The following is a 27,607-nucleotide window of genomic DNA, read 5'->3' as shown; positions in this document are numbered from 1 at the left end:
CATTGACTGTAGGTACCCGTATGTAAACAATTCGAACACGAGTTTTATGTTGAAAGCTTTGACCGGAAGCCATGTTGTTAATGTAGTTTACTTAACAACAGTGCGGAGCAGCAGGACCTCCGAGGAAAACCGGAGAGTGAACGGGGCGCTTCATGATTTCTGCTCCCTTTTCTCTCAGTTTAAGATTTTGACATACATTTGTTTTAATTTTGGCTCGTCTGGGCTCATCTTCTGGACCGAGTGGACTCCTGGAAGAAAAGATACAAACATGGAGATAGAGAAGGAAGTGAAGAAGGTAAGATTCCCCCCGGCGTTCTCCGTATCTCTCTCTGACGGGGGAACGCCCTGAAAAGGTGTGCCGAACCCGGGCAGGTGGCGAGAAAAGTGACACTATCACAGAGAGACTTTCTACGTTAGTTTTCCTCTTTCATTTAGAACTTTTTCCACAGAGAAGTCTTTGCATTTTCATTGATTAAACTCACATTTAAATACTCCAAACAACACGTATCCACTACATCTTTATATATATAAGATAAACAATAACTGCTTGACTGGTTAGCAAAACTTAAGTTGTTCCCTTCTTTCTTAGCAAACCTACTTCCCTTTTTAGGGGAAGTACTTTTCCCACTTGAACAAACTTCACACCAAACCGCATTGGACATTTGGTCTACTATGTGTCACATTGCGTTTTAACAAATCTCATAAGCTTTTAGACATTTAAAATCTTATTCAGCAAAACAGTATAAGCTATGGCACACTTCGGCATGGATGTTGTACACGAAAATCTTGCAGTTTATACAAAAGTGATGTGAAGTGTTTTGGTATCAGTGCGCATTGCTCAAGACCGGACACAGATTCATATTGACAGTGAAATGCAACCAGTAGCAAAAGTCAATTTACCAAAGATTGAGAGGTGCTGTTTGTATCATACAGATGCCGAATCGTAGACCTACTCTCAGTAATGCTTATAAGATTTGAATAAATGTATTTCTCTTCATAAACTTGAGCTTTTGAGTAACAGGATGTAAAATTAGGTGAATATTTAATGGAATTTGGTCATGCATGGTAGGAGTACAAGTTATCTAGTCTGAAATGTGGATTGAAATGTGACTGTTGTTCTATGAACGTGTTGGTTTTAACTTACTATATTTGCAACAGAGTTTGGATGTTCATGCATTTAAGATCAGATATTTGATCTTGAGCATGTTGCATGCTTTGGATTGTTTGCATACTTCTGATTAAGTCTGCTTTGTCTACTTATGACCCGCCATGGATATTTAGAGTGTATCTACTTGGAGAGTTGCTTTACGTTTTCCCTGTGAAGTTGTTGTTTTGAGAGCCAGTTCCCTTTCAGATTGTGTTGCTAATTGTGTGTGTGTGTGTGTGTGTGTGTGTGTGTGTGTGTGTGTGTGTGTGTGTGTGTGTGTGTGTGTGTGTGTGTGTGTGTGTGTGTGTGTGTGTGTGTGTGTGTGTGTGTGTGTGTGTGTGTGTGTGTGTGTGTGTGTGTGTGTGTGTGTGTGTGTGTGTGTGTGTGTGTGTGTGTGTGTGTGTGTGTGTGTGTGTGTGTGTGTGTGTGTGTGTGTGTGTGTGTGTGTGTGTGTGTGTGTGTGTGTGTGTGTGTGTGTGTGTGTGAAGCTGCAGTTTGTTTGCGGCATAGTTTACTTCAAGTAGTGAGTCTTGCTTACGTCTAGAGCCAAGCTGTCAATTAAAAGTGGGTGAATCACACAATGATGCCTATTCTGCATGTGTGGCATGACACTAATATATAGTTTGCCACTCACAATGTGTGTAATTTAAGGCTTTAACCAGCCATTGTGACTTATTTGATATTTTCTAGGTAGTCATTTATTGTCAGGGGCAGGATCACTAAACACAAAAGTGAAGAGAGACAAAATGTATTTATATTCCTTGTGATATTTCTTACTAGGATAAACCCTTAACACAATGCATTAGTAAAGGTTTACTATAAGTTCCACACTCCCCCTTTGCCCAAAAGCATCCATTAGATTCCCTTGTTTTTTTCTGTAACATAATGACATGCGGGACATCTCTAAGGTATTGACCAATCACAACAGAGCCGGCCAGCTAACCAATCAGAGCAGACTGGGCTCTGGTTTCAGACAGAGGGTGAAAAGAGGTGCTGCAGCACAGGTAGTATGAGAAAGAGCTTTTTGAAGATTAAAGCATGGAGACATGTCCCAGTAGAGACACTACATACTGATATACACCTGAACATCAGCAGGAGAGGACTCTTTAAAGTAGAGACACTACATACTGATATACACCTGAACATCAGCAGGAGAGGACTCTTTAAAATAGAGACACTACATACTGATATACACCTGAACATCAGCAGGAGAGGACTCTTTAAAGTAGAGACACTACATACTGATATACACCTGAACATCAGCAGGAGAGGACTCTTTAAAGTAGAGACACTACATACTGATATACACCTGAACATCAGCAGGAGAGGACTCTTTAAAATAGAGACACTACATACTGATATACACCTGAACATCAGCAGGAGAGGACTCTTTAAAGTAGAGACACTACATACTGATATACACCTGAACATCAGCAGGAGAGGACTCTTTAAAGTAGAGACACTACACACTGATATACACCTGAACATCAGCAGGAGAGGACTCTTTAAAGTAGAGACACTACATACTGATATACACCTGAACATCAGCAGGAGAGGACTCTTTAAAGTAGAGACACTACATACTGATATACACCTGAACATCAGCAGGAGAGGACTCTTTAAAGTAGAGACACTACATACTGATATACACCTGAACATCAGCAGGAGAGGACTCTTTAAAGTAGAGATACTACACACTGATATACACCTGAACATCAGCAGGAGAGGACTCTTTAAAGTAGAGACACTACATACTGATATACACCTGAACATCAGCAGGAGAGGACTCTTTAAAGTAGACACACTACATACTGATATACACCTGAACATCAGCAGGAGAGGACTCTTTAAAGTAGAGACACTACATACTGATATACACCTGAACATCAGCAGGAGAGGACTCTTTAAAGTAGAGACACTACATACTGATATACACCTGAACATCAGCAGGAGAGGACTCTTTAAAGTAGAGACACTACATACTGATATACACCTGAACATCAGCAGGAGAGGACTCTTTAAAGTAGAGACACTACATACTGATATACACCTGAACATCAGCTGGAGAGGACTCTTTAAAGTAGAGACACTACATACTGATATACACCTGAACATCAGCAGGAGAGGACTCTTTAAAGTAGAGACACTACATACTGATATACACCTGAACATCAGCAGGAGAGGACTCTTTAAAGTAGAGACACTACATACTGATATGTACCTGAACATCAGCAGGAGAGGACTCTTTAAAGTAGAGACACTACATACTGATATACACCTGAACATCAGCAGGAGAGGACTCTTTAAAGTAGAGACATTACATACTGATATACACCTGAACATCAGCAGGAGAGGACTCTTTAAAGTAGAGACACTACATACTGATATACACCTGAACATCAGCAGGAGAGGACTCTTTGAGGTACGAGGATCCAACATATTAGGAATAAAAGTTAAAAAAGACAGTTGTAAAATGTATCAGATCTTTGTTTGTCTACAGCAATAAAACACTACTTCATGCAACAATATGAAACGTCTAGTCATATCATACCATAAGTCAAAATATATGATAAACGTAAACATTATTCAGACTCAGCTCGCTGAGCTTAAGCTTCTTTTAAATGTTGATGAAACCAAGGTATTGCTATTTTCAAAAGCTAAAAAGACACCAGAGTCTGTTTTAGATATTGTTACTATGCAAGGACAAGTACTCAAAGTGGTTACCTGTTATAAATACCTTGGTATCTGGCTTGATGATTGTCTTACTTTTAAACTTCATGTCAATAACCTGCTTAAAACACTGAGGGTGAGGCTAGGTTTCTTTTTCAGGAACAAGTCCTGTTTCTGGCTTGAGGCCAGGAAAAAGCTCTGTGACCTTTTGACCTGTGCTGGACTATGGTGATTTGTTGTATATGAATGCACCTGCCTATTGCCTGGAAAAGTTAAATGCCGCCTATCACAGCGCTCTGAGATTTGTCACTAACTGTAAAGCACTCACTCATCACTGTACCCTGTATGCCAAGGCAGGTTTGCCATCACTTACTGTAAAGAGGCTCAGTCATTGGTGCACGTTTATTTATAAAGCTTTGTTGGTAAACTCCCGTATTATATCTGCTCTCTGATAACACAGAGAGTTGCAAGCAGCTGTTGTCTGCGATCGCATGATGTAGTGTTGTTAGATGTGCCAAGAGCAAGGACTGTCTGAGGTAAGACAGCTTTTATGTGCGCTGCTCCACTTGCTTGGAACAATCTTCAGCAAGAATTGAAACTGAGCAATCTCATTCCTTTGCATGTTTTTAAAGCTAGGCTAAATGAAGTGCTCGTTGATACTATGGGCACTTGTAAATGTCTAACTATGTAAAAGTATCCTGTAAATATAATGTCTGATGTCCTTTATTGTTTTATGTTTCATGTGGAACCTATATGCTGCAGGTCTCCCTTGAAAAAGAGATGTATGATCTCAAGGGACCAATCTGATTTAAATAAAGGTTTGAAATGAAATGAAATGATTTTCTCTGCTGAGTGAGTTTACTTTAGTTCCTTTAAGTACATTTTGCTGATAACACTTCTTTACTTCTACTTGACTGATCATTTGAATGAGGAGTTTTACTATAAGGGAGAATTGTTATAATAAATGATTGGCACTTGTACTTAAGTAAAGGATCTGAATACTTGGATGCCGGTCAGTGAAGCCTGCCTTTAACTTAATCAAGTCCACCCCAATAAGAGCCCATACATCTTGTGTTTACTATATACATGAATCTGCTGCCGGAGAGTGAGTCTGATCAGCCGGATGACCCTGAGGGGAGAAGTGTTGGGGGGTGCAATTACTGTCAAACTGTAACCACACAAGCACCATGTGTGTTTAGGTAATATTATGCTCAATTAGGCTCATGCTGCTTCCAAAAAACCAAGCTGAGGTAATATGTACAGGCTGGAACTCCAAACACTCTGTTAGATTGAAGTGCTTTTTGGTACATTTCCTCACATCTTTTAACCTAATTTGAAATAATTTCCAACTCTTAACACTTAAGGTTGCCATATGCTTAATTTTGAGGTAAAATGAGCGAAGGGTGGTAATTGTGTTTGCTTTGGGTGACTGTTGGACTACTTGCACTGTAGGACCTTTTTTTGCAAACAGTCACAAAAAGTGTAACATGACATTTTTTTAAATCATCACCAAATTGTCTCCAAAACAACATTAAGGGTCTAAAAAAAGGCATTTATGGTTAGAGGAGTTTTTGTTGTAGGGCTGTACCCGAATATCCGAATATTTGTTCGTTGGAGAACTATTCGGGTTTCAATTTCGTTATTCGGATATTCGTTTTGTTAGTTTTTCGTTTTAAAAAAAAATGTAATGTATTGAAATCTCCAATATCAACGTATGTCTATATATCAACAATATTCGCTGCTGATTACTACCGAATATCCGGAGCCCGAAAAATGGTATTCGGGACAGCCCTATCGTGTTGTTATAAAAGACGATGTATTAGTAAGTCAAATATATTTAATGTATGTATTGTAGAGATAATGTAGCTCTCATTGTTTAGATAATTGAATTCTACGTTTATGAGTATTAAAATGAAACCAAACTAAGGACGCACTATTTAAAATATAGAAACAATTGTTATTAAATTGTTGGGCTGGATTGATACCACTATTCTCTGCTTGAAATAAAACGATAGGCATTGCGTAGATTCAAGGCAACTCAAATGACACTAGTTAGAAAAGTACAATTTCCAAAATGGGTGATTTGGCTTCCTTTTTATTATTGTAGAGATTAGGTGTTGTGGTCGGAGTTCAGGTGACCTGCTGACATCAAATGAAAACATCTCCAACGTGTTTCCAGCAGCTCAGGCCTTCTGCAGCAAAGTGACTCATGAGACCGGAGCTGTGTGTCTGAACAACGTCTTTGCAGAGTCACTGTAACCATTCATCCTATTAGTCACGATACAAGTCACTGATTCATATCAGCTTCTAACGCAGTTTGTGAAACTGAGTTCCAAGGAAACACACACCCTGAGTGACCTCAGCCAAACATGGGCAGGCGTCTTCAGACCCGAGACAAATGTTTAGACTTCCAGTACGAGTGAACACTTAGCTCGGCTGGCTTGAAATCCAAACACTTCCTTTTGAGTGTGAGGTTTTTATCTCTAGTCAAATGAACACAGCACTTTCTCTGAAGATGGGTAATGACAGGCTTTGCAAGCAAAATGGAGTTCAAGACTTTAACATTTGTTGCAACAAGAATCAAAATCTTCTTAGCACCTAAAGTTTTCATTTCTAATCTTGTTCACAAAAATCTTTTATCACAAATGTCCAGACTTAAAGGTGGGGTAGATAATTCACTTCAGAAACACTTGTTGTTATTTTCCATGGAATGCTCTTAACGTCCCGATAGCAATGAATAAATTAAATGTTTTGACAATAAATACATAGAAAAATGTCATCTATGGAAGCCGTGGCGCTGTAAAAAGCACGACCAATCATCTGAGCCGGCCCGGCTAAAGTAACTGGATGGCCTACCTGCCTGTCAGCCTTGCATCTGTGCACAAACTTATCTCGTGCCCTCATTGGTCATGTGCGCGTTCGTGTGTGTTGGAGGAGGGGCTCTGTGAGGAAGTGGCAGATTTTCAAATTCTAGCGCACTCGAGCTGGTTTCTCCATTCTTACCTACCCTACCTTGTAAAGGTCCCATGTCATGGCCATTTCCACTGATCATAATTCCATTGTTGAGGTCTACTAAAATAGAATGGAGCAGAAATCAGCAGAGCTGCCTGCACTGAGTGTGTGTGTGTGGATTGGTCAATTTGGACCAATCAGCGGGGGCTTAACGTAACGGCTTCGCGGACGTAACGTAACGGCTCCACGGATTGGCCCATTTAGTTCCGGGTACCTGCTTTCGTAAGCACGTACCCGGAAGAATCAAATGGATGATGACGTCATGATGACGTTTCACCAACGAGGCGTTTTGGGGAGGTCTTCTCTGTGTTAGAGTTTTACTCGCTACAGGGTGTACTTTGAGGGTTTTGACTCTCCAGACCGTTTACATACAGAAAAACCTTCATAACACACAAGGGGACGGGTAATAACCGGAAAAGCCTGACATGGGAGCTTTAATGACTCTATTTAGCCCATTGTATACATAAATCAAAAATAGGATGTCTTGTTTTGATTCGCTAGAAAACGTTAGTATCAGATCAGGATCATAAACAGAGTGTGTGATAGAAAACTGTCAATGAAAGGTTTATAAATAAAGGCAGCTGCTTCATTTCTGTTTTAACAAATTGCATAAAAAGGAATATTATTAAGGACATTTTAAGCTGATTCCACTTTGAACAGCATACTGTAAGGGAAGGTCAGTGAATTTATTATCTTTCATTCCATATATAAGTGATATACTTTGATATTAAAGGATATCACTCACTGTGTGTCAATCCTAAGAAATGATTAGATGGCTGAATATTAAAGTAGATAATGATGGTTTCTTGAGGTCCGATAAACACTTGATTTACTTCTAAGTCTTATGTTTGTTTGTTTGTTTAGTTTTTTTCAGGCCATTTTTCCAATTTACTTAAAGACTAGAATAAATTAAGCTTTTTTTTTTGTACTTTTAAACTCTATTTAAAGCTCCTGATTAAGTGAAAGTATTAAAAACTGCAAATTCACTCCGATGTATTTCCCCTGATGCCATTTTAAATATTGCACTGCAGGAATGCAGTCTTGTCTTCCTTGTTGAGCTGCATTTTGTTGTGCAACCCTGTGTGGCATCAGGACGATAAATGATCGTTAAATTCTCTATGTGTTTACGACTTTAGTTACCATAACAAATGTAGCTGCTCGCCTCCGTTATCCTGCTCCTGCATGGCCCCCACAGGAGGAAAGGAGGTGTCATGGAGACTGAAATATGGACGTTGCCGTTAGAAACAGGAGTCACGGTCTGCATTCCTCAGTAGTGAGTCTTTTGGATCAAAACATCCACGCTGCCTGCTGGGGTCCCATGAGGCTTTGAATAGATGTCCATATATGGTCGTAAACAGCCGTCAGGGCTTAAGGTGGACGGACGGACGTTTCTTGCCTCTGAAGACTGGGAAAATAATGCAGGACAGAAAATATAAACTGGATCATAAACCTGACTCCATTTCTAGGAATTGAAGAGAAATTAAAAAATGTCTCTAATGGCATTTTTACTTTGATGGCAAATCCTCCCAGCCTTAATAATAAGTAACTTTTAATTTCGTTTTTCCACCAAGTTTATCTTTCACTTTTGGCTATTTTTACTAAAACGTCTCTGGATCTTGTGAATTTTATTTTTCTGCTAGTCCCTTTCAGATGGCATTTGACTTTTTCTACCATTTCAATGTTCCCTCCACATTAATTTACTATGTAGATTTCTTTGTGTAGCGGTCAACACATAGAAATAACAGAACAATAACTTAAACTAAAACGGCCGCTGAGGCACCAGAGAGCTAATCTGACGCAGGGAATAATGATCCAATGTCAAGGCAAGAAGATCCAACATTCATTCAAGATTGAAAGCTTTATTGGCATTAGCACAGAAGCTCCAGTGTAAGGCAAGGCAAGGCACGTTTATTTATATAGCACCTTTCAACACAAGGCAATTCAAAGTGCTTTACAAAAAATAAAGACATTAAGAAACATATTATAAAATGATATCTAGAAACACTCATAAAAGTTACAGAGCAGTTTAAGATGTGAATAGTTCAATTAAAAGCAGCGGCAAAAAGAAAAGTCTTCAGCCTGGATTTAAAAGTAGTAAGAGTTGCAGCGGACCTGCAGGTTTCTGGGAGTTTGTTCCAGATATTTGGAGCATAATAACTGAACTTCTCCATGTTTAGTTCTGACTCTGGGGACAGAAAGCTGACCGGTCCCTGAAGACCTGAGAGATCTGGATGGTTCATCATTTAGCAGGAGGTCAGAAATGTATTTAGGGCCTAAACCATTCAGTGCTTTATAAACAGCAGTATTTTGAAATCTATTCTTTGACACACAGGAAGCCAGTGGAAAGACTTCAGAACAGGAGTGATGTGATCCACTTTCTTAGTGTCAGTGAGCGTTCTGAATCAGCTGCAGCTTTCTAATAGATGTTTTAGTGAGACCTGTGAAGACACCATTGCAGTAGTCCAGTCTACTGAAGATAAAAGAATGGACAAGCTTTTCCAAATCCTGCTTTGACATTAGTCTTTTAATCCTAGATATGTTCTTTAGGAGATAGTAGGCTGATTTAGTAACTGTTTTAATGTGACTGTTGAAACTCAGGTCAGAGTCCATGACTACACCTAGATTTATGGCTTCATCTGTTGTTTTGAGCATTGCAGGTTCCAAAAACCATTACCTCAGTTTTGTCTTTGTTTAATTGTTTAATATCTACAATTGTCAGTGTAGATATGACAATGAAAAACTCACAGGCTCCTCCAACAATGCAATATATATGGACATAAAACAAATAAAACCAATACAAATTGTGAAAGAAATAACAGAACAGAAATAAAATAGTGCAAGAGATACAAATAAAATAGAAATAGTGCTAGCAGTGGTTGTATCCACATAAATAGAATATGCTACATAGATAAATACATTAGATGCAAACAGACAAATGTTTATGGAAGCACTTTATAGAGCTCAGGTGTTTTAATAGTCTTATGGAGGGATGAAACCGGTGGTCTGGTGGTGTTTGTCCAGAACGTTGTTTTGTTCACTTCCTTTTCTCCAAGAATCCAAAATCCAACCCATAAACAGAGCAATGGTTTCCCCTGTGGTGAAACAAACACACATATGATCGTGCTTCTCTAACATTATGCTTCTACATCTGAAGTTGTTCTACTTTGCAGCTTCTTGAAGTTTGTATTTCCATAATCCCAGCTGCTTGCCCTGCTCCAATGGAAGCTCAGTATTTCCTTTTGTGTAGTGAAGCAGTCTAATCTGTGATGGCTCCTAATCTCCCTCGTGTTCTCTGTTCACAGATGACCCTCGGCCACGAGTTTGGTGCTGGAGCTTCCTGTTTGAAATGCAAGGACAAGTGTGAAGGCTTCGAGCTGCATTTCTGGAGGTTAGTGCAGCTGTTCTCAAGCAGCATGAAATATACATGTGACGGTGGCTCATCACTCGCAATCCCAATTGAACACTTCTCAAAATGATTCAGGTATTCCAATATGAGTGGTGAATATTTTTATTGTAATTTCTTTTGTTTTGATGGGAAGGCTGCCTAAGTTGATTACATATTAATGTATACGACAGTGCCATTTTAAATATCTTAAGAAAAATATAGAAGAAAGTAGAGATGTCCCGATCCGATGACGTGATCGGGGATCGGAGCCGATCACGTGATTTTCAAAAGATCGGAATCGGGAGAAAAAAAATCGGGGATCGGGATTTTTTTTTTTTTTTTAAAATGTTGTATTCAATGTTACAAAACAAAAATGACCATGTTCAAGTCTTAAAGTCATCCTGAGGCCTTAGTTTTGGTTTCAAATGACACAACATCATGTATGTGTTGCTTCTTTGGGGCTTGTTCTCAGAGACCTGGTTGCTTATTTCTCTCAAACCTGGAAACAGAGTGGGCAGGGCGCAGTGTCTAATTGTAGCAGTAAGCTAACGAGTACTGATAAGCTTTATTTTGTTTTGATCCAATGCTGCACAACTGAACTGATCCAATGCTGCTGTGAAAGAAAGAAGCTATATCCATGTTGGATAGAATATCCAATTTAAATAAAAAAATAACCTTAAGGGACAACTTGAATGCTTTTTTTCTTTTTTTTCTCTTAATGCATTGCATAAAGATCGGATCGGGAAAAATCGGTATCGGCAAATTGTCAAAATCAAATGATCGGAATCGGATCGGGAGCAAAAAAAGGTGATCGGGACATCCCTAGAAGAAAGAAAATAGGGTTGCAAGATTTGGATGAAACCTCCAGACTACCCAGAGTCCTCTGTCACGATACGTTCAATTATTAGGACCAGTGGCTCATGGCTTACTGTTCTCTCTGAACAATCGTCCACACTTGGTTAGTTTCCCTGAAGACAGAAACATGTGCCCTGTGACCCCCCCCCAGCACACTGTGGGACACTCAGGCAGGAATGTGGAGCCGTTACAGTCCACCAGCGACACAAAGGCTTTCCTCATCTCCAAAACTGTAAAACTGCTGCTTATCCATAATTTCACACGAATAGATTACCGTTGAACTTCCTCTTTGGATTTGTATTCCTATAGTACAGCTGTTGTCATGACTCGTTGCCCACTTTGAATATATCGTGCACAAGGAAGTACATGAACACAGTGGTGTCTCAATATTCCACTGATCATCAGGTGGTGTAATATGCTAAGATTAATAGTAATAATAATAATAGTATTAAAGTGTTTACAAACCTCACAGTGCTGCTTTAACATCACTAGAATAAAACGGTAAAGGATTTAAATAAAATAATTAGTCTTTATCAGTTCATATGTTATCCTCAGTGTTTAAATATATTTTCCAGATTTTTTCCAAGAACACAAACGCTGTCATTGTGTTGGTTTCTTCTCACTTTGACAAACAAACTGGGTTTAAAAGCCTCTCACTGCAGAGAGAAGTCTGTGTTCCTGCTCAAGCTGAAGCATGCTGAGCAGCCGTAAATCATGTCATCGTTACTCTGCAAATATGAGGTAGGTGTGTTGAGGCTTGTGAGAAGGGCAGATATTTCAATATGAATTTAACACTAAGCGTGTTGCATTGGTGTTAATAATGTAGCAACGTTGAGACAGATTGTTGTTTCTAAAGTTAGAACAAATATATAAGAAAAGCATGTTTGTCGTGTCTTCCTTCCTTGTATTTCCATCAAGCCACTAGACGCCTTAAACAGACAGTTCTAACTCATAACTCATTTCTTTCCTTATTATTAGTGTTGCTTGGCCTCCGATGGTTTAGAAGATGTTGCGATGTGTTTGCTCAAAATAACATAACAAAAATGTGCACATGCAACAAAGAATATAGGCCTTTACAATATTCAAAAGAAATAGGCAAAACTCAAAGTAAAATAACAAAACAACTTAGGTATTCTTTCTGTCTTGATAATGCTTATAACTTAAAGGGTACTTGTACGGTAAGAGTACGGTACGTTACGGTAAGATAAGATAAGTACGGTTAAAAACTGTTCCTCGACGGCGTCTCTCAACAGGTTGCCCATCACTGTGGCTTTAGCACCGGCGCCGTGGGAATTGTAGTCCTTTTATAGTGCGTTGACTACAGACGTCACAATTAGGTGGCCTTTCTTATCAAATCAAAATACTGGCTCTAACAATGTTTGTTTGTTTAAAAGAATAACAACACAGTTAAGTGAGCCTAAGGGGTTAGAGGCTTATTCCACACATACAAAGCAAAATAATAGGTTTCTACAATTAACCAGAAGAATAAAACTTCATGATCTGGGTAGTAACTATTACTTTTCTTTATGCGTCTGTTTGTGTGTTTATGATTGTTGTTGTATGCGCTTGTACACACAGTAATTGTGTTCTCTCTGTAAAACACTTTGTAACCTGTGTTAATGTACATATTAAATCATGAGACAGTTACCAATACATACAGGCAAGAACCAGGCATTCTTTCTCTCATGACTGAACATATTAACAACATTTAAAAAATCGTTAACATTTTACACTTCTTCTCCGTAGGAAAATCTGCAGGAACTGTAAATGTGGGCTGACGGAGCACAACGTGCAGATGATCTCTGAGGAGAACAAGAAGGTGGGGAAGCTGTTCGAGGACACCAAGTACACCGGCCTGATCGCCAAGCTGAAGACGGACGGCGTCCCCAGCTACCGCGGCAACATGTTGACCATCTCCATGCCCAGCAGCGGCACCGCGTACATCGTGCCGCCCGGCGCCTCCTCTTCTTCTGTGGTGCGTCCGCCTGCCACCGCTGGTTCTGTGCAGCCAGCAGGGGGCGCTGCAGGTCCAGCAGGGGGCGCTGCAGGTCCAGCAGGGGGTGCTGCAGGTCCAGCAGGGGGCGTCGCAGGTCCAGCAGGGGGCGCTGCAGGTCCAGCAAGGGGCGCTGCAGGTTCATCAGGGGGTGTTCGTCCTCCAGCAGGGGGCGCTGCAGGTCCAGCAGGGGGTGTTCGTCCTCCAGCAGCCAGCCTCACGCCCCTGAAGGCCAACAGAGTGCCCGTCACCGTCAGCCTCGCCTCAGCCAACACGGTGCCCAGAGACGTGCCCATGATGTCCGTCACCTACGAGTGGGCTCCGCCTGTCGCCAATAAGTACCTGGTACGAGTTCAAACTGTGGGCTGAAGTGACGGGATCAAAGTAGGGATGGGAATGATTAATCGAATGTTTGAAACGATTCAGGTATTCGAATATGAGTTATGAATATTTTTATTGTAATTTCTTTTTTTTTGATGGGAGGGGGGCCTAAATTGATTACATATTAAATTATTAGTGTATACGACAGTGCCATTTTAATATGTTAAGAGAAATATCGAAGAAAGTAAATAGGGCTGCAAGATTTTGAAAGAAATGTGCAATTACGATTTGGCTTGCAATATTGAAATACTGTCCGTCTGGAAGTCCTGTATCTGTTTGTTTAGTCTGCTACTGAATCTGCAGTACTCTTGTTTTGCACATTTTCTCACCACAAACCTCTGTTTTAAACACGTTGTTGTTCAAGTATTTCCTCTCAGTCTCTTTTCTGATTGGTCCTTAACTTCCTGTCTGAGCCCTTCACCTCTCTGGCCTTTTCACAGTCTCTGATTCTTCCCATGTCTTCCCCCTCTCTCTCTTCCAGGCGGCGCGGTACATCGAGCTGCTTCCCGCAGAGAAGCGTCCGGTGGCCGGTACCGAGGGAGCCGTGTACCGCCGGCAGCAGATGGCCCGCCAGCTGCCAGAACACGACCAGGACCCGGCCCAGTGCCACGAGTTGAGCCCCGCCGAGGTCAAGCAGATGCAGCAGTTCGTCAGAAAGTACAAGGACGAGGCGTTGGGCGTGGCAGACGTCATCCTGCCCGAGGAGATGGCTCTGGTACGGGCCGGGGGAGGAGCTGGAGGGGCTCACGGTGCTGGAGGGGCCGGGTATGGACCTGGAGGAGTGGGGGCCGGAGCTGGAGGTCCTGGAGCTGGTTATGGTGCTGCAGCTGGTTATGGAGCTGGTTATGGGCCAGGGAATGCAGGTCCTGGAGTTGGTGCTGGTTTTGGAGCTGGAGCAGGAGGTAGAGGAGCTGGTGCTCCTGGTTCTGCTGGTGCTCCCGGTGTTCCTGGTTCTGCTGGTCATGCTGGTGTTCCTGGTTATGCTGGTGCTCCTGGTTATGCTGGTGCTACTGGTGTTCCTGGTTCTGCTGGTGCTCCTGGTGGTCCTGGTTCTGCTGGTTATGCTGGTGTTCCTGGTTCTGCTGGTGCTCCTGGTGTTCCTGGTTCCGCTGGTCTTCCTGGTTCTGCTGGTGCTCCCGGTGTTGCTGGTTATGCTGGATATGCTGGTGTTCCCGGTTCTGCTGGTATTGCTGGTGTTCCTGGTTCTGCCGCTGTTCTTGGTTATGCTGAGGTTTCTGGTGTTCCCGGTGTTCCTGGTTATGCTGGATATGCTGGTGCTCCTGGTTCTACTGGTGTTCCCGGTGCTCCTGGTTATGCTGGATATGCTGGTGCTCCTGGTTCTACTGGTGCTCCCGGTGCTCCTGGTTATGCTGGATATGCTGGTGCTCCTGGTTCTACTGGTGCTCCCGGTGTTCCTGGTTATGCTGGATATGCTGGCGTTCCTGGTGCTCCTGGTTCTGCTGGTGCTCCTGGTTCTGCTGGTGCTCCCGGTGTTCCTGGATATGCTGGTGTTGCCGGTGTTCCTGGTTCTGGTGTTGCTGGTGCCCTCCCAGGGCCCGGCTCAGGAGCGATGGGCGCTCCTGGATCTCAGCAGGCTGGACTCCCACAGCAGGCCTTCGTAAGTCGATCATTTATTTATCATCAAACACGTTGCTACTTTAAAGAAAGCTGTATACATTAAGGCCAGATAATCGGTTGAAATTATTATAACGTATTTAAAAATAATATCTCCAGATTCTACAACTTTTAAAACTTTAAAAAGTGCCTAAAAAACTTTTCCCCCATTGTTTTACTGCAACCTTCCCTTTACAGTTTGTTCAGAAATAATAATTGCCCAACTTTATATTTTGTACTGATTCCTGATTCCTGATAATATGGTCGTATCGTCTTAATATGATACAGTTGAACTCGCCAGGCTTCACTACATATTGTCTGTGTGCCACTTTAGCTTTAGTGAAACACTCGCTATTTAAAAGTGCCATTATTGAACTGAATGGACTCTTTCAAATGGTTTAATATTGATAACAAGCAAAGAGAGAGGGAACAATTCTTCTTCTTTACTACCACATCATTCCTGTTTATTATACAATAGGCGCTTTCACACTGGAGTACTTTTCCCAGTATAGTTCAGAAAATGTGCGTTCACACCACAAAAATCCGGAACTAGAACTTAGTTAATGAGAACCTTTTCACCCCCTTTTCCGTCCCTGCTAGAGAGCAGAGACTTTCGTGGGAGAAAAAGGTTCCTATTTCTGATTGGCTGGGCGGATTGCAAACCACGGCCTGTAAAACTCCCAAAAAGTTTGGTGAAGCCGCCATTTTATTTTCCTCGCATTAGCATTACTAGCATTAGCATTTTTAGCATTAGCCCAGCGCAGAAAGGCACAAACGCAGAGAGACTAACTTATGGCAACACAAAAGAGTGGAGATGAGGAGGTGTCCCCAACTCCGGGGACTTCCGGCCGGGACTTCGGGTGGCAGTATACGCCATATATATATGTAAACACTAGATGACTCACCCGCGCTGCTGGCCAATGGAGACCGACGTTGCCACATGGCGGCCATCTTGCCACAGGCAGCTCGCTCATTCATAGCGTTATGTCTATGGTGCACTATTGAAATAACCGCAGATTGCTCAATTTTCAACCAATTTTCAAACGGTTTGGTTTGTTATAAACATCAAAGATGTAGTAATGATACTACATGCTTATAATTATAATCATAAACTTTTTTTTTTCAACATGTCTTGTTGTCTCCTGTATCATAGCCATGTTAATAACGTTTATAATAAACCAAACCGTTTGTAAATCAGTCAAGATTTCAGCGAGTTAAGAGTATTTATGTGCAGATCACTCACCTCACAACAGCTGTAGCAGTAGTTGTTGACTGTGGCAAGATGGCCACCGGTGAGCTACGCTGGTGACTCCCCCTTCAGCCATCTAGTGTTTATATATATCTATGGTGACAGCCATGAAGTTGTTTGCGGCCTGCCAGTAAACCCAAAGCAGAAGAAGTGACGTCAGCGGCTTCATTTGCCTAATCCTCCCTCATGGACTGATTCCGGTGTGAACGCGATCTATAGTTCATCAGAACTAAAGAGTTCTGATGAACTAAGTACGGCATAGTACTTGGTGTGAAAGCGCCCAATGAGTTAACCCATGAAAATAAATTGCGAGGACACACTATCTTATTTTGAGGCTACAGTTCTGTAGGAAGCAGTCAATCCTTCCGTACTCTAGGGGCGCTGTGCTGAAGTGGATCCACGAAATACAATTAATAATAATAACAAATGTAGGTAATAGGGAACTTTTTGCACTTGGTTGCAAACACGCTTTATTGTGACGTAGCATTTGGAAATAATAAGCACCAGATGAAATGTAATGACTGTTATTTTAACTGAATATTTGTATTTTAATTAGACGTCTGCTTTGTCAGGAAAACACATTTTTTTTACAATCAGCAAAAATGTTTTAAAAAACATCATATATGGCATTATATGCATCAACAACAACAAAAATACAATCAATAAATTGAAATATCTCAAATAAACTATTTTGTTTTTACCAAATTGACAATGCTGCACTTCACTCTAGGTCCAATACTTACTTTTGAGATGTCTTTACAACCAGGTTTTAATTACGGAAATGAACAACATTAAACCTGATGTTTACACAGTGCATCACTGCCACTATGAAAGATGTTCCTGAACTCAACACCAGGTGGAGCTGTGAGACCAGCTCTTGCTCTGCGTCACTAACAGAGGTGTTTTAACATCACCATGTGCCGCTGTTAGATCCTGCGGTGTGCAGTCTTATGATTTAAGATATTTCTCTACTTTCTTTATCCTCCTCCTTATTCATTCCTCACATTATACGTGGCTGCACAATCTCAGGAACACTCTCTTCTCTCCTGGAACACAACCATGTATTTACTTATCTCTGACTTCCCCTTAGCTCCACCAGCTGCCATGCTATCTTGATGAATCTCGCCAGGGTCACTGTGGGCTTCTGTATTATAACGGGGAAATCCGCCCTTTAAAGCAGTAAAATGGGCTCTTTTCATTCATAGAGTGCAGATACTTCAAATGCTCCCTTATAAAATGTGATGTGTCAGATCAAACGAGGCCTTCATGACTTTGAAATGGACTCAAAGAGAAGGATACTGGCCTTTGTGTACAGGAAGTACATACAAATCCTTTGTAATGATTAAAGGGGATGAAAGAATAAGTATTTGAGGGATAGGAGGCTACTGTCTAACAGTGTTATTTTATGTACATGCAATTCTCCGGATAGTGTTGCTCCATATTAAAAAGGCATTGTGTGTTAAATGTATTTAAATATGACTACAAACTCCTAATTTGCAGTTTAAATAATTATGAATCAAGTCATTAAATTGGAGTCATTTCAAGGTTCAAGGCTTTTATTTGTCATACGTACATAGCTAGAGTGTAGTTGTGACAATTAAAATCTTAGGTCACAGGCTCCTCCCACAATGCAACACAATAACACAAAAAAACGGAAAAAATAGTGCAAGTAAATACAAAAAGAAAAATGGTGAAATAAAATGTATAAGAAATCCTAAACACTCCCTCCTTCCGTCTTTTCAATTATGAGAGTGAATCATTTGCAGTAATTGATTATTAATCAATCAACATCAAGTCCTTTAATTCAACTAATTTCTCAAAAATCTTTAACATTCACTTTAACAACATCAATTTGGAACTAATAACAGAGCTAATAAATATTGTTTTTATTTCATTATTACTCGACTTAGGCCTTTTGGTTATGAAAAAAGTAAAAAACAAAACAATTTGAAGGTACAAGTAAAGGTAACTAAAACAACTTCATGTATTAATAATATCAAAAATATGATAAAAAATTGAGCAATACTTAATCCTTAAATATTGGGCTTTCATAAACCAACACAACTCAATGATTCAACTTTATGTATTGTCACCTGGTGAAGCACCATGTTGTTGATTAACTAGAGCTCTCAAATTCCCTTCTTCTTCTTCTCTCCTCTGCAGACGTGCAATCACTGCCAGCAGCCGATGCGAGTTGGCGAGCCGGCGGTGTACGCAGAGCGCGCCGGATACGATAAGATGTGGCACCCCGCCTGCTTCGTCTGCTGTAACTGCAGCGAGCTGCTGGTGGACATGATCTACTTCTGGAAGAAAGGCAAGCTGTACTGCGGACGCCACTACGGAGACAGCGAGAAGCCGCGCTGTGGAGGCTGTGATGAGGTGGGGAGACCATTGGGACTTATTAAAGATCACCTATTGTGTAAAATCCACTTCTCTGTGTCTCTTCTACATCAACATGTGTCCCCTCTTCTTCATGTCTCTTCTACATCAACATGTGTCCCCTCTTCTTCACGTCTCTTCTACATCAACATGTGTCCCCTCTTCTTCACGTCTCTTCTACATCAACATGTGTCCCCTCTTCTTCATGTTTCTTCTACATCAACATGTGTCCCCTCTTCTTCACGTCTCTTCTACATCAACATGTGTCCCCTCTTCTTCATGTCTCTTTTACATCAACGTGTGTCCCCTCTTCTTCATGTCTCTTCTACATCAACATGTATCCCCTCTTCTTCATGTCTCTTCTACATCAACATGTGTCCCCTCTTCTCCATGTCTCTTCTTCATCAACATGTGTCCCCTCTTCTTCATGTCTCTTCTACATCAACATGTGTCCCCTCTCCTTCATGTCTCTTCTACATCAACATGTGTCCCCTCTTCTCCATGTCTCTTCTACATCAACATGTGTCCCCTCTTCTTCATGTCTCTTCTACATCAACATGTGTCCCCTCTTCTTCATGTCTCTTCTACATCAGCATGTGTCCCCTCTTCTCCATGTCTCTTCTTCATCAACATGTGTCCCCTCTTCTTCATGTCTCTTCTACATCAACATGTGTCCCCTCTCCTTCATGTCTCTTCTACATCAACATGTGTCTCCTCTTCTTCATGTCTCTTCTACATCAACATGTGTCCCCTCTTCTTCATGTCTCTTCTACATCAACATGTGTCCCCTCTTCTTCATGTCTCTTCTACATCAGCATGTGTCTCCTCTTCTTCATGTCTCTTCTACATCAACATGTGTCCCCTCTTCTTCATGTCTCTTCTACATCAACATGTGTCCCCTCTTCTTCATGTCTCTTCTTCATCAACATGTGTCCCCTCTTCTCCATGTCTCTTCTACATCAACATGTGTCCCCTCTTCTTCATGTCTCTTCTACATCAACATGTGTCCCCTCTTCTCCATGTCTCTTCTACATCAACATGTGTCCCCTCTTCTCCATGTCTCTTCTACATCAACATGTGTCCCCTCTTCTTCATGTCTCTTCTACATCAACATGTGTCCCCTCTGTGGAAAGAGACTCTGAAAGTTTCAGGAACAAAGATTCTCTCTCTTTTTGTCCTGATCCATTTCTATAAAAACCTGTCTGAAAATGAGCTGATCAGATTTTGGCCACTTTATGATGTCATAACGATGTTTTGGCTTGTGTAACCATTAGCCAATCAGCAACCAAGGTAACCCCTCCCCCCCCCCTTATCACCTGAATCTCGTCCTAGAGCACCATTGAGTTCTTTGTAACCAAATGTCTCTCAGAGGGGCGTGGGGAGGGGCTCCTTATTTTCATCTAAAGTAACAGACAGAGAATCAGCACTTTGGAAACAGGGCTGAAACAGAGGGGATTATGGGTAATGCTGTAATGATCTGTTTGGTGTTTCAGCCAATCAGAGACAGGTTCCATATATATCTGAGACCTATAATATATTGATGAAAAACAGTATTATAGGGGACATTTAAAATATATTTATACTTAGCAGGACCCACTAAAACTTCTGTTAGACCCTGCAGGTGGTACAGAGCGGCTCCAGCCCTTACTAACACTTACAAAATGGATCAAACCATTCCAGTTGTAGGACCTTTACACCAATGTCCTGTCTGTCAAAGAATTTATTTTAAAAATAATTCTGCCGGTTCATAAAGCACGGTATATTTTAAGGCCAAAATACATTCTGCTTGAAGTCTCGCTTAACTATTCCTACCTCACAGTGTAATGTGTGACTGTATAAATAACCTTGTCTTTAGAAGGTATTTCTTTAGTAGAATTTCCTTGCAGCAAAATGACCGTGAGATTTGGATGTATTCATTTTTAGTTTTTAAGGTTCATAGCACTTTTTGAATCCCTATTTCCTGTGTGTGTCCACAGCTGATCTTCAGTAATGAGTACACGCAGGCTGAGGGTCAGAACTGGCATCTGAAGCACTTCTGCTGCTTCGAGTGCGACTGCATCCTCGCCGGAGAGACGTACGTGATGGAGAACGATAAACCCGTGTGCCAGCCGTGCTACATGAAGAGCTACGCTGTGGTGAGACCGACTTGCTCCGGGTGTTCCTTTATAAAAGTAGAATATGTTGTTGTGTTTATGGAAGCCTTTACCGCAATTCAAAATATAGTAACATTTGGCAAAAACGTAAAAATATCGACGTTATGTGTATTATATTAAAAGTAGAAGTACTCAGATCTTGTTCTTGAGTAAAAGTAGAAGTACTCAGATCTTGTTCTTGAGTAAAAGTAGAAGTACTCAGATCTTGTTCTTGAGTAAAAGTAGAAGTACTCAGATCTTGTACTTGAGTAAAGTAGAAGTACTCAGATCTTGTACTTGATTAAAAGTAGAAGTACTCAGATCTTGTTCTTGAGTAAAAGTAGAAGTACTCAGATCTTGTACTTGAGTAAAAGTAGAAGTACTCAGATCTTGTACTTGAGTAAAAGTAGAAGTACTCAGATCTTGTACTTGAGTAAAAGTAGAAGTACTCAGATCTTGTACTTGAGTAAAAGTAGAAGTAATCAGATCTAGTTCTTGAGTAAAAGTAGAAGTACTCAGATCTTGTTCTTGAGTAAAAGTAGAAGTACTCAGATCTTGTTCTTGAGTAAAAGTAGAAGTACTCAGATCTTGTTCTTGAGTAAAAGTAGAAGTACTCAGATCTTGTACTTGAGTAAAGTAGAAGTACTCAGATCTTGTTCTTGAGTAAAGTAGAAGTACTCAGATCTTGTTCTTGAGTAAAGTAGAAGTACTCAGATCTTATACTTGAGTAAAAGTAGAAGTACTCAGATCTTGTTCTTGATTAAAAGTAGAAGTACTCAGATCTTGTACTTGAGTAAAGTAGAAGTACTCAGATCTTGTTCTTGAGTAAAAGTAGAAGTACTCAGATCTTGTTCTTGAGTAAAAATAGAAGTACTCAGATATTGTACTTGAGTAAAAGTAGAAGCACTCAGATCTTGTTCTTGAGTAAAAGTAGAAGTACTCAGATATTGTACTTGATTAAAAGTAGAAGTACTCAGATCTTGTTCTTGAGTAAAAGTAGAAGTACTCAGATCTTGTACTTGAGTAAAGTAGAAGCACACAGATCTTGTTCTTGAGTAAAGTAGAAGTACTCAGATCTTGTACTTGAGTAAAGTAGAAGTACTCAGATCTTATACTTGAGTAAAAGTAGAAGTACTCAGATCTTGTTCTTGAGTAAAAGTAGAAGTACTCAGATCTTGTACTTGAGTAAAGTAGAAGTACTCAGATATTGTTCTTGAGTAAAAGTAGAAGTACTCAGATCTTGTACTTGAGTAAAAGTAGAAGTACTCAGATCTTGTACTTGACTAAAAGTAATAGTCCCAGAGTGTAGGAATACTCTGTTTCAGTAAAAGTACTCCATTCAAAATGTTCCTCAAGTAAAAGTAGAAAAGTATTCTCATCAAAATATAGTGAAAGTAGCGATGTGCAGATTGGTCCATCTCAGAATAATAGATATGATATGTTTTATAATGATTGATCATGAAAGTGTTCTCAAAGCTGGTAAAGGTGCAGCTAGTTTGAATGACTGTATACTGCAGGGTCGCTGGTGGATTTACTATCAATTCAAAATATAGTAACATTTGGCAAAAACGTAAAAATATTGACGTTATGTGGCTCGCAGATATAACAACACTCACATGTGGTTACAGCTCAACTGTTGCCTTTAATTGTATCGTTTGATAACTAACTAACTTAGTTGTTGTCCTAAGTGTATTTTTGTTCTCTAAAAACTATTGAGAATAACAATATTAAACATAACCAATCTAAAACTAAACGACCACCTGTCCCCCTAACCTCATCCCACCCTCCTCTGTCCCAGAAATGCTCCTCCTGCCAGCTCCCAGTTGATCCCGACGCCCAGAGGGTTTCCTACGGAGACTTCCACTGGCACGCCGACCCGCAGTGCTTCAAGTGCTCCGGCTGCTCCAAGTGTCTGGTGGGCCAGCGCTTCATGGCCGTGAAGAACTTCCTCTTCTGCTCCGTGGACTGCAAGAAGAAAATCGTGGTTTAGATCGGCCAGAACTACCCCCCTCCATCTTCCCCTAAAACCACTCAGGCTGCGTTCAGATGGATTCAGAGCAGAAACAAACATGGCTGCACGTGGGAAGAGATGGTGTGGTGTTGTGTTTCCATTCAGTGCCTGATGCCTCTGATATAGAGGCGTATAATAATAATAATAATAATAATGATGAATGCATTTTACGTTAGGGAGCTCTTACCCTTCGGTTCATGGAGATCACAGTATTGTTGACTCACCCGAACGTCTTCCTTCTAGTTTGTTATTTTCAACAACTTCAGTATAAATACGTAGAGAAAAAGCAAATCAAATGTATTTGAAGAGTGAGAGCAAAACAAAGCTTATAATTCAAAAGCACTCACTTGAGTTATCCAATGACATTGTTTCTGGTCAAGGACGTCATATTTTACAAACTTTACGATAACTACGTTTCAAAATGGACTATGGTTGTGTTACCATTCAGCGCCTGATACGTCTAATATTGAGGCGTGTAGTAATAATAAGGAGTTCATTTTACGTTAGGGTGCTCTTACCCTTCGGTTCATGGAGATCACAGTATTGATGACTCACCCAAACGTCTTCCTTCCAGTTTGTTATCTGCCTTCGTCTCAACTAACTCACTTTAAATACGCAGAGAAAAGCAAATGAAACCAAGGTATTTGAAGCGGTAGAGTAGAAAACAAAGCTTATCATTCAAAAGCGCTCCTGTGAGTTATCCAATGACATTGTTTCTGGTCAAGGACGTTATATTTTATTACAAACTTCAAAGTCTGTCAGTCGTTTCCTCTCAACTATTCCATTGTTGTTGCTTTTCTTGCACTGTTTTCATTCTGATGAGATTTATTTTGTGTTGGTCAGTTTTCTGAACCTGTGTCTTTGAATGTGCTGCTCCGATTGAACCTGCTGTCGATCTGCCACCCTTTGAGCGTTCTTCCTACAAAATAACTACTGATACTATCTCTCCTCTACGCAGTAATATGATGAGCAATATTTGCCAGGTTTGCTTTGCTTCTTGTACACTGTATTTCAGATCAAACTGAAATAAAAAGGGTTATGATATTTGATATTAAAAACTCTCTGAGGAAATGTAACTTGAGAGATTTTGGAAATGAAACATCCCAACACTGATAACAGTATATGTTCTTTTACACATAATCCAATAGGGTGCGTATATATTGCAGTATTAAATAGTATTTTGGGTTGACACTAAATGAAAACCTCCCATGATGCACCACCAGTAATCAGTTTAGGAGGTACACAACATATTGCTTTCCTGCAGGTGTGTGAAAGGTATTTATAACTCCGTCCTGCTTGTGTATGTTGATGTGGATAAAGAACGTGCACAGAGATATTTTTTATTGTAAGGATGTTAGATTGCATTAGCTTTTGTCCCATGAACGGGCATGTACCGAGTTCAATCCAATTATACTGCAAGATATGTCCTTGAAAAAAAGTTGAACTGCATTTGGTTGTTGGTCCAGATAAGAATGACACGTTTAAATAAATACGTAATGACGAGGAGCTCGTTAGAAATATATCGTTGAGTAAAGATAAAAAGGGAAAAAGGCCGAACAAACCGATGAGAGCAGGAAATATGTTTGTTTGTTTTTACATTTTCATCCATGTAGAATGTAGATCATCCACTGGTGAATACAAACACTGAACATGTGTTGTATAGGAATAATGACATGGGACCCAAACACTTGATGAAATCAGGAAATCACTCGACATTTCCATAAATAAAAACGACGTGAGTTTCTTTATTTTTTGTTCTTTTGTGCAATGTACTTTTCCAATCATGCAATAAACAGCATTTGATACATTTCAATGCTCTGAGGATCACCCATCACTGCTATATAATAATACAGTTATGTTTTAGCAGCTAATCGGAGTCATTTCACAGCCTTGGCCCCCCCTCCCCCTTCGGTGTTTACATTAGCATCGCTAGCACTCAGAGCTAACCTGTACTGGAGAGCATGTGTGTGAAGAAGCAGGAAGTAAAAAGGAACTCACCTTGTGGTATAACCGGCAAGAGAGAAAGCCTTTGAGCTCCATACTGTTTCAGAGATAATCCTTGATAATCCATGATATGGCGTTTCATCACGGCAGTATTTAGTTTAGACAGTAGCTGCCGGGTCCCGCATGAGCTCAGCCCCCTCCTTTTTAAAAAAAATACTTTTTTTTTTTTTTTTAAAGCTTTATACCCCAAATCAGCACTTGTGAAACAGGAAGTGAAATAGAGGGATATGAGGCATGGCTAGAATGGGTGATCTGTTTGGTGTTTTGAGCAAAACACTTCATAGACATGTTTTATATATATATATATATCTGAGACCTACGCTATTGCCTAACAATATATGATAGGTGACCTTTAAGCCTTGATTATATTTCACATCATTCATCCACATCTGTAAAGTACCTAAAGGTATTAAATACATGTAGGGGAGTAGAAGTACACCATGTACCTCTGAACTGTAGTGGAGTAGAAGAACAAAGTAGCAAAACATTGAAATACTTAAATGAAGTACAAGTATCTCAAAATTGTGCCCAAGTATAGTACTTGTTGAGTTTATGAACTTAGTTACTTTACAGCATGTGGCTATAAAGATAGAAAGACTAAGCCTTGCACAGAGGCATGAAAATACATTTTCAAAATGCTCAACAGTGCTGCCAAAATGCTGCGACACAATTAAAATAAATGCTTTTATATATTTCTATTAGATGTGACTCTTTGGAGTTTCTGTTATTATTAACAGTGCTGCTTTAGTTGTTATGACTGCTAAAATCCTGGGGCTCGGATCCTTGTCACCTTTTTCATACCTGATGAGTTTGCATCCCTGTGTAACAAACAGCTGCAGGAAACACCTCGTGGTGTCTGTATAGGGAACTCTGCCTGATGGAGCCAGTAAAGATTAGCAGATTAAGTTACATGAAAGATCACCAAATCCAAGCTCCACTGTTTCTGTATAAAAAAGCCAAGGAAAACTGACGCTTTTCTAATTCTGTCTAATATTTTACATACATACTTTTTATGAACATACTTTAGTTTTCTTTTATCATATGCACAATAGCTACAGAGTAATGACAATTCAAATTATCATCCAACAGTGCAACAAACAATACACTTATATGTTATATGTAGAGATATTAAGAAAAAGACATAAAAGAAACGAGGAAAATATGGAAAAAGTGCTGCTAAAATGTAACGTATCTACATTATTACCCCGATTTGGTGCTGCCAAAGTTGTGACTGACGGTACTTTTTATTTTTATTTGTACACTTTCAAGTGCAGCTACAGTGGAGTTTGGATTAATTTTTCTTCAGCAGCAGTGTACCGAGGAAACAGGTGATCCCCCTCTTTGACATAGTGGAAAAAGCACAGGTGTAGCTAATAACATGAACTCATCCCAGTGAACCATTACATCATGCAACACACTGGAACAGACTGACCTTAAGGTGAATACAGCCAGTGGTAATGTTAGTAATTACACCTGTGCTTTCCCCAATGCCACATCTGTGTTTGTGATGACATCATGTATTTCCCATCATGCTTCAGTCTGAGCTGGGATGTAATCAGTGTAACCAACAACACCTGTGTGGATGTGAAGAGCCTTTATTCAGGTCATTGAGAAACAAGAGGTTTCCCTTACAAACACTGTTGAATCAATGGTTTGGTAAACAGGCCATTACTGTGTTGTTCAGTAACAGAGAATGATGCAAGACTAGTGCCTACAGATGCCAATCACACTGAATATTTAAAATGCCACTACTAATAAACGTAATTCTCTTTTTTATTGTAAGTGATAGGCTAAGGGGAGGGAGATCTCTAAGCGGTTGACCAATCACAACAGAGCAGGCCAGCTAACCTGCATTCACACAAGGGCAGTTTGGCATAAAGAGGGATTTAGACAGAACACATAAAAAGTGTTTAAATATGCATTTCAGTTAGGCTTTAAATATCAGTTGGAATAGTTATCAGGTGTTTGTCATACCCATACAGTTTGGTATCATCAAGATTTATCTTAAAGATGGGGTAGGTCATTTTGGAGAAACCAGCTCGAGTGCGCTAGAATTTGAAAATACACAGCCGGAAAAAATGTGCCACTTCCTTCCAGAGCCCCTCCTCCAACACACACGAACGCGCACATGACCAATGAGGGCACGAGATAAGCTTGTGCACAGATGGAAGGCTGACAGGCAGGTAGGCCATCCAGTTATTTTAGCCGGCTAAAATGATTGGTCGTGCTTTTTACTGTACCACGGCTTCCACAGATGACATTTGTTTACTTCCGGAACATAGTGACATCACAAGGTAACACTCACGCTTCTATTGGCTACATAGAAGCACGGTAGGTTAAGGGGCGGGACATCTTTGAGTGGTTGACCAATCACAGCAGAGCCGGCCAGCTAACCAATCAGAGCAAACAGGGCTCTGGTTTCAGGAGCAGTAGCTCCAACAAGCCGTTTAGGACAGAGAGTGAATACGCATACTATATAGAGATGCTTGTATGAGAAACCAATGTGAGTTTGGAACATTGCATAATATAAATCTATTCTAGTAGACCTCAACAATGGAATTACGATCAGTAGAAATGGCCATGTCATGGGACCTTTAAGTTAATCTAAACTGGAAATGGCTTCTTACTTAAACGCAAGGACACATTAAGCCTCAAGCGAGCACTTCCTCACATTTTCCATCCTGTAGGTAAATGACTTTCTCCTACAAGAATCCCTTCACTTGTTATTTATTATGAGTACACTTCAGGGTGAGTGCTCTCTGACGTGTTAGCCGA

General features: G+C 40.4%; 1 protein-coding gene across 2 annotated transcripts; it reads left to right on the top strand.

Annotated features, from left to right (window-relative positions):
- The first annotated feature begins 86 nt into the window (after nucleotides 1-86).
- Nucleotides 87-24,641, top strand: tes (testis derived transcript (3 LIM domains)). 2 transcript variants are annotated; one of them, XM_079679815.1, is made up of 8 exons: nucleotides 87-295; nucleotides 10,132-10,217; nucleotides 12,816-13,117; nucleotides 13,160-13,407; nucleotides 13,925-15,061; nucleotides 18,470-18,685; nucleotides 20,662-20,820; nucleotides 22,616-24,641. In XM_079679815.1, exons 1-8 carry the CDS (start codon nucleotides 269-271, stop codon nucleotides 22,805-22,807), a joined length of 2,367 nt encoding a protein of 788 aa, XP_079535941.1. In that variant the 5' UTR covers nucleotides 87-268; the 3' UTR covers nucleotides 22,808-24,641. The 2 variants fall into 2 exon arrangements, with proteins under 2 accessions (XP_079535941.1, XP_079535940.1); XM_079679814.1 differs by having other exon boundaries at nucleotides 12,816-13,407.
- Nucleotides 24,642-27,607: the final 2,966 nt, after the last annotated feature.

This window comes from Notothenia rossii (genome assembly GCF_949606895.1).
Source record: "Notothenia rossii genome assembly, chromosome: 5".
Lineage (NCBI taxonomy): Eukaryota > Metazoa > Chordata > Actinopteri > Perciformes > Nototheniidae > Notothenia > Notothenia rossii.
The sequence above is the reverse complement of the archived record's forward strand: the minus strand, read 5'-3'. Positions and strand labels throughout refer to the sequence as shown.